Source organism: Apus apus, chromosome 1, assembly GCF_020740795.1.
Source record: "Apus apus isolate bApuApu2 chromosome 1, bApuApu2.pri.cur, whole genome shotgun sequence".
NCBI lineage: Eukaryota > Metazoa > Chordata > Aves > Apodiformes > Apodidae > Apus > Apus apus.
Genome location: NC_067282.1, coordinates 191,187,487 through 191,195,234, shown reverse-complemented (window position 1 = coordinate 191,195,234; position 7,748 = coordinate 191,187,487). Strand labels below are relative to the sequence as shown.

At 46.7% G+C, this 7,748-nt stretch overlaps 1 protein-coding gene across 3 annotated transcripts; it reads left to right on the top strand.

Annotated features, from left to right (window-relative positions):
* Nucleotides 1-535: 535 nt before the first annotated feature.
* CBLL1 (Cbl proto-oncogene like 1) lies at nt 536-7,730 on the top strand. 3 transcript variants are annotated; one of them, XM_051641187.1, is made up of 6 exons: nt 536-602; nt 3,222-3,389; nt 3,748-3,845; nt 4,102-4,185; nt 5,011-5,084; nt 5,639-7,730. In XM_051641187.1, the coding sequence occupies exons 1-6, from the start codon at nt 590-592 to the stop codon at nt 6,678-6,680; spliced, it is 1,479 nt and encodes a 492-aa protein (XP_051497147.1). In that variant the 5' UTR covers nt 536-589; the 3' UTR covers nt 6,681-7,730. The 3 variants fall into 3 exon arrangements, with proteins under 3 accessions (XP_051497147.1, XP_051497141.1, XP_051497156.1); XM_051641181.1 differs by having other exon boundaries at nt 3,745-3,845; XM_051641196.1 differs by lacking the exon at nt 536-602 and adding an exon at nt 611-1,186 and having other exon boundaries at nt 3,745-3,845.
* The last annotated feature ends 18 nt before the right edge of the window (nt 7,731-7,748 follow it).

Below are 7,748 nucleotides of genomic sequence, written 5' to 3'. Positions count from 1 at the left end.
CAGCCGCCGCCTGCCCGGCCCTGCCCCTCCTGCCCTGCCCCTCCTGCCCTGCCCGGCCCCTCCTGCCCTGCCCTGCCCGGCTCCTCCTGCCCTGCCCCTCCTGCCCTGCCCTGCCCCTCCTGCCCTGCCCCTCCTGCCCTGCCCGGCTCCTCCTGCCCTGCCCCTCCTGCCCTGCCCCTCCTGCCCTGCCCGGCCCTGCCCTGCCCTGCCCCTCCTGCCCTGCCCGGCCCTGCCCGGCCCGGCCGCGGCCCCACAGCCCCCCGGGCCGCCCCGGCAGCGCTTCCCAGCGGGGCGCGCCCCAGGAACACTCACACAGCCCCGGCAGCGCCGCCGAGACCCGCCGGGCCGCCCGGAGCGCAGGGAGGCCGCGCCGCGCAGCCCCGCCCGGCCCGGCCCCTCCCGCCGCCGCTCTCCCAGCAGCCCCCGCGCAGCCGCCGCGGAGCCCGCCGGGACAGCGGCCCCGGCCCCCCCGCCCCGCGCACCGGGCGCGGTAACGCAGCCCTTCCGCGCCGCGCGCCTCTTGACGCCCCCAGAGCCGCTTCCGCTTCCGGCCGCGCCCTTCCGCTCCCACAGCGCCCCGCGCCGAACCATGGACCACAATGGTGAGGAGGGGACAGGCCGGGAGGCCCCGGCGTGCCCGCCCCGCCCGCGTCCCCGCCGCGCTGCCCGGCGGGGCGAGCCCGCGCTCGGGGCGCCGGGGGGTGCCGGGGCAGCGGCGGGGCGCGGCCCGGCGCTCGGTAACGCCGGCGGGGCCCGGGGCAGCCGCGGGTCTCGGCGGCCCGCGCGGCGCGGCCTGGTCTGGCCCCTGCCCCCGGCGCCGCGCTCCCCGCTCCCCGCCCTCGCCCCCGGCGCGGCGGCGGCGGCCCCGCTCCCCGCAGGCCTGAGGAGGGGCCGCTCCGCACCGGATCGCGCTCCCCCCGAGCGCGGCGGGCGGTGCTGCCGGAGGCCGCGCTGGATCCCGGTGCGCCCGCAGCCCGGAGCCCGCAGCCCGCAGCCCGGAGCCCGCAGCCCGGAGCCGGGCGGTGCCGCGTCCCGGAGCTGGCGCCGACGGGCTGTGGGAGCGCGGCGCTTCCCGGGATCCGTGCCGATCGCGTGTTTCCTGGTTCTGTGGTTGTGTTCGGGAGAGGAGACTTTGTCGTGCTTTGTAGCTTTGGTGCTTCGCTGGTTGCTGTGCTGGCCTAGCCTGGTGAATAAATGAGTGGACGTGAAGGGGTTTTGGTTGGTTTTTTTTTTGTCTTCCCCTTAGCGAAGACTGCATTGTAAATGTATGTGTAAGGTACAGCAGTTGAGCTGTATTTGTGAATTCTTAGCCACAAATACAACAAAGTTCTGAAAAGGTGATGAAGGTGACAGTTCAGCAGGATGTATCACTTCTGTTCAGAGCTTCCTCTTAACAACTTTGGTATATTTTTCATATTTTTTCTGGACTTGAGCCTCCAGTTATGCTTTCACAGAGTGGAATTTATTACCCTTCCATGAAACGTGAATGACTAGTAAGCCTGCTGATTTGCAGTAGTTGAGTAGCTAACTCATGTAACTGTTCCTGGATTGCAAAGTTATATGGAACAAAAGCATCAGAAGTGACTTGTTCCCTATTGGCAGTTCAGTGGACTGAATAATACACAAGTTGTCTGTGTGTTTGTTTAGTTTGTTCTAGTTATCCCTATTTGCAAACGGATTGAGGTCCTGCAGAGACTTTTTCTGGTCTGTGGCGTTGTGTTTTTGTGTATGGAATGGAATTTCCCAACAAATGGAGAACAGGTTTAGCATTGTTATCTCTGCTGTCCTGGGCCAGCAGGCTCTGGGGCGGCCTGGTGTCACAGCTGCATGATTGCTGGATCGTCTGTTTAGCCTACAGGACAGCCTAAACAAAAGCAACAAATGAGGAAAAGTAAAACCAGGCTCCCTTCGTTTTGCCTTTTTACATATTGCTGTTCAGAGCAAAATGAGTCAACTGCAGTGCTAAGAGGGGTTAAATACCTTTGCTCTGTCAGAGGACACTGAGGGCTCTTGATTTTGAGGTAAAGTGGCTGTCAGGCCACAGTCCAAATGTGAAACTTTGTTGCAGTTCCTAGTTTTGGTGGTAGCTGCTGAATAACTTAGTGCAGTCTCCTCTTGCAATTTTTTTTTTCTCCTAATTTTTTTTTTCTTCCTGCTTGTGTTGTGTGGGGTGGTTATAGGCTTTGAGGGACTAGTTTGTGAGGCGTCATGCAGATTTATGCTAATGGGGCCCTGATTTCACTGCCCAGATGCTTTGGTGCCAGAATCCTTTGGGGCCTAGGTGATCACTCTGGGGCTGCAGTGCTGTAGCAAGGGAATGGCAGGGCTCACTCTCTGCAGCAGCTGGTGGCATCCCCTTTGAGTCCTGCATTGAAACACCTGTCAAAATGGCATTTTCTATTAAAATGAACGTGAGCTGGGTAGATTCCTGAGGGACATACCTTTATTTTTGAGTGAATGAGATGCTATGCAGTGATTTAAGGTAGACTGACTGGCAGGAGTTGTATCCCCTTCATTGGTGTAGCTTTTTGCAATATCCCGTCTAGATTATCTCTTGGAACTTACATCTGCTGATCCACATACCAGGCTATTTCGTGTTTCCTTTGCTCTGGTACTCAGATTTCAATCTGGTTAAAGAGAGTTCTGTATGTAGTGGGGAACCAATAATTTGCAGTTCAGCAAGGATATCACTGCATACTCTTAAGTACTGATACTTTGTGATACTTTATGCTAAATTTCTAACTGATACGTCAAGATGCTGAGTTAACATGGAAATGGGATTCCTTCCAACTATAATAAACAATTTACATGAATTGTAAAAATGATCTTTTCTCATGAGAGGTTCTGTGTTGTCAAGGTTGTACAAAGAATTGACTCTTCAGTACTGTTCAGGCTGTGAGAAGAACTATACAATTAATACTTTTTTCCTGTCATGGAGAAATGACAGACTAGCTCACTTTTAAAAATAGCTTTATTTTTACAACTAGATTTCCTAGAATCACATTTGTTCCCAGTACAGTTTTATGACTTGACTTCTAGAAGAAATTGTATGGGAAGATACTTATTTTCTAGTGATTAAACTTTGACATGTTGTATGAGTCTCAGACAAGCTTTAAAAATTATTTTTTGTAGAACTCTTAATATTTATCCCTTTAGAAACTATTAGCTAACTGAAAAAAAAAACTTTTTTTTTTAACATAAACTTTTTTCTTCTTCCATAGACAATGATTTGCAAGGAACAAATAGTTCAGGATCATTGGGTGGTCTTGACGTTCGTAGAAGAATCCCTATAAAGCTCATCTCAAAACAGACCAATAAAGCCAAACCTGCACCTCGAGCTCCAAGGAGTATGAACAGGATGCCTTCAAAGACACAAGCTGGTGATGAAGGTAAGTTAATATCAGTACTAGCCCTGCAGTAGGGAAGTAGATCATTCTGCAACATTGTTCAAGGCTTTAATTCAGCCTTGGAGAATTACAGCCCGAGTTTCTGTCCAAGTGCAAAGTAAGTTTCAGATTTTGGGGTACTGCTGCATGGTAGAGATTAAATGGTGCACATTCCCAAAACAGATTGTCTCGCTGTTTGACTGTACCTGTTTGCAGAAAGGGCCCAGCAGATTAGACATGATATTGCATTTCTTGGTGATTTCAGTACAGACTGACACATGCTTCTAGTAGCAGCTGGTGTCAGTTAGGAAAGCATTGTAGTTGGCTTGTGCCTTTCTTCTCTTTCTTCTTTCCACAGAAGAGTTTGATTATAACGAGGAGGAGCGATATGAGTGCAAAGGAGGTGAAATGTTTGGCAACCAAAGGAGATTCCCTGGACCCATCTTTTGGGACTATAAGGTAGAGTCATGGATAGGAAGCTGTGACTCTGTAAATTATACCAACCTGTAGGTAGTCCTGGTAGATACCTTCTTAAATAAAAGCACTTCCATTACTTTTGGCTGAATGAAAGTACATTCTCTGCTTTCTTATGTCTGTGGTGTTCTTGCTTCCTTCTCAACTAAGTCAGAAATAGTGAGTGTGTTGGTGATAATTAAAATAAGAAGCTTTAGTGATGCTAGGTTTTTTTCTCCCACCCCTTTTTCTGTCCTATCAGATAAACTTGCTGGGGGAGAAGGATGATACACCAGTCCACTTCTGTGATAAATGTGGATTACCCATCAAAATGTATGGACGCATGGTGAGTGAAATTATCGCAGTGGAAGGTGCACTCGTAGTTTCTTTTTAGGTAAAATTAGATTTTACTCAGTGTCTGTGAAGCCTCTAGAGGTTACTGATTTCAGCAGACCTCTTGAGTAAACAGCAAAAGAGATTCAGGATGGTACCAGAGGCCTTCATTGCTGAAGTGTTTTAGTTCCATCATTCTGGCTGATTTCACGTTATCCCCTGGTTTAAAAAAGTAAGCTTGAAAATGTTAAACAAAAAAACCAAAACACCATCGCCAACAGAAAAACCTTTAAAGTGGGTTTGGACCTTACATGACTTAGCTTTTAAAAATAAGCTCTTTAAGACTTGCAGTGAAGTTAGAAAACACTGTTTGCTTTTATGTTGCTTTAAAATCAGCATAACAAAATCCCTGAGATCATTTTAGATTTCTAAGTGTAATGTGTAATTAAGTGAGACTTCAGGATCTGACTTAATGACAGTTAATGCTTTTAAAACTTTCCTAGCAGCACAAGTGTAATTAGATTGGGTATGCAGCTCTGGAAATGTTTAGTGTTGGTATTATTGCAAGACTTAAACTTTTGCCTGTATGTTTCTACCAAGTCTTAAGAAAAACTAATAAACCTACCCCAAAGAAAACCCAAACTCAACACAAACTGTTTCAGAAAGTGTGTACACAAAGATGCTGTAAACTGCTAACTACCACTATGGCTATTCACCTCCAAGGCCACTTAGTTACTGTTATTACTAGAAATTGAGTGCTAGAGGGAGGAACTGTGTTCTGCAGAGTGATACAGATATTTATGCACCATGTTTTGACAGAGTCCTTTTTTGTCTCTAGATACCTTGCAAGCATGTTTTCTGCTATGACTGTGCTATACTACATGAGAAAAAGGGAGACAAAATGTGTCCAGGGTAAGTTCTCTCAAGATTTGTTATTAAAGGAAATGTGGGAAAGTAACTGAAGTATCTTGTTTCAGATACTGCATTAACATGGTTCTTACTTGTGACCATTTAGCAGGGGCAGTAGAATACTCTTTACTACACCACTTGATTATAGTTTTATGTACCATGTTTTGGGATTTTAAGAGATGAGAGTTTACTTTGCTCTTTAAGTATTTATGTGGATAACCTGTGATTGCTCTAATTTGAAAAAGAATAAACAGGAGTTTAATTTCCATAGTGAGAGTGACTGTTGATAAGTCTTAATGTGCAGAAGGAATTTGTGTTAGAAACTGACGCTGTTTCCACCTCATGAAATTTTTACGTTCTTTCATAGTTTTGTTTGGAGACTTAAATCTAGATAAACTTCAAAATCAATGAAATGTTTCTTTCATTGCTGCAGTGGTGAAAAAATTGTCTGTTCTAATTTGAGTAATTAGAGTAAGCAGGTTGATTTTTAATGAAAAACAAATAATAACAGATTGAGCTCTCTGATGACAGTAAACTAATACTCTCTTCTGATTCAGCTGTAATGAACCTGTGCAGCGCATTGAGCAGTGTGTCCGAGGGTCTCTCTTCATGTGTAGCATTGTTCAAGGGTGCAAGAGAACTTATCTGTCACAGAGAGACTTACAAGCTCACATCAACCACCGTCACATGAGAGCTGGAAAGCCTGTTACTCGTCCTCCGATCGAACCTGTGCATCCTCCCATTGCCCCACCGCCTGCCGAAATTCCTGAGCGCTTCATCATGCCACCTGAGAAACATCATATGAGCCACATTCCGCCAAAGCAGCACATCATGATGCCACCACCTCCTTTGCAGCATGTGCCACACGAGCATTATAACCAGCCACATGAAGACATCCGTGCCCCCCCTGCAGAGATGGCCATGGCTCCGCCGCCGCCTCGCCCGGTCAGTCAGGACACCTTCCGCATTTCAACCAGAAAACACAGCAACTTAATAACTGTCCCTATTCAGGATGATTCAAATTCAGGTGCTCGAGAACCACCTCCACCCGCACCTGCACCTGCTCATCATCATCCTGAATACCAGGGCCAGCCAGTGGTATCGCACCCTCATCATATTATGCCTCCACAGCAACATTATGCACCACCCCCCCCACCACCTCCACCAATAAGCCATCCGCTGCAGCACCCTCCCCAGGCAGCAGGTACTCCTCACATGGTGTATAGCCAAGCTCCTCCACCACCAATGACCTCTGCTCCTCCTCCAATAACCCCGCCACCTGGACATATAATTGCCCAGATGCCACCATATATGAATCATCCTCCTCCAGGACCTCCCCCTCCTCAGCACGGAGGGCCCCCTGTAAATGTAAATGCACCCCCTCCCCATCACTATAATCCTAACTCTTTGCCACAGTTCAGTGAAGATCAAGGAACTCTTAGTCCCCCGTTCACGCAGCCTGGGGGAATGAGTCCAGGGATATGGCCAGCTCCAAGGGGGCCACCTCCACCTCCAAGGATGCAAGGGCCTCCTGCTCAGGCCCCACTCCCTGGACCCCACCACCCTGATCAAGCCAGATACAGACCCTATTACCAATGATATGAGCAATTATATGAATAGAGAGTGCTATGAAGAGGATAAAACTATATACAACAGCCTTTTAATTAATTGTTTTGGGGTTGTTTTGTTGTGGGTTTTTTTTTTTAATACTGTCGTTTTGACTGTGAGACATTTTGGGGTTTGAATCTTAAATAATTTTTAAGCCTTGGCTGTAGGACTCTTGACTTCAAATATTCTGTAGTGCTAAAATAAGTGGCTTAGTAGACCACGGTTGCATTTTAACAGAACTTCTATCTCTAGTGTGGCTAAATTGTCCTAAGATGAACACTTGTAATATTATTTCCTGGAGAAAATGAACACGTGTTGTACCATTCTGAATATTGTTTTTGTTAAATCCAGTGTTTAGTTTCACTTGTGATACGTTTTTGTTAACCTGTGTACAATAATTAAATCAAAATATGGTTGTAAAAGTGGTGAGTTTTTATATGAAGTTAACACAGACCTGGTTGTGGGGAACCATTTTTGGCACGAATGCTTTCCAAATGGGCAGAGTAATGAAATATTAAGGGAACTTTAATATTTCTCCTACTAACAGTTACCATTACTTATTAAAAATTCAGGCTATGGTGAATTCATGGCACTAGAAATCAGGCATGCAGAATACTCCATTTCAGCTTTTTTTTTTTCTCCTTTAAATGTATGCAGCAAAATACCTTTCGCAGAAACACAGCTTTGGGCATGACATGAAACCAGCTAAAAATGTCTTGTGGGTTTATTGTTTGGTTTTGTTACCGGTTGTTTGTTTTTCTTAAAGCTAGTTTTGGTTCAGAAGGCTCTGTTTACATGTACGCTACTCACTGGGGTTGAATTCAAGCTATTGTGTTAACCTATGCTTATGTTTGTGTGGCAGTGGCTGTGAATTGGCTTGCCATGTTTGTGAGAAGCAGATTATTTTTGGTAGGGAAGTGGTGTTTGCCTCTGTCACTTTATATAATATGTACAGTAGGAAAACTTCCCATTTGGATAACCAAAAAAATTGGTCTGAAATCCCTCTGTAGATATAAAGAAATAAAAAAGCTACACATCCTTTATCTGTTTTGATTTTGT

What these genes read in the sequence shown, in the direction of transcription:
- CBLL1 (XM_051641181.1), top strand. An exon ending in TCAAAATGTATGGACGCATG is followed by an intron (nt 4,186 to 5,010) that starts GTGAGTGAAATT and finishes TTTTGTCTCTAG; the next exon opens with ATACCTTGCAAGCATGTTTT. An exon ending in GGAGACAAAATGTGTCCAGG is followed by an intron (nt 5,085 to 5,638) that starts GTAAGTTCTCTC and finishes CTTCTGATTCAG; the next exon opens with CTGTAATGAACCTGTGCAGC.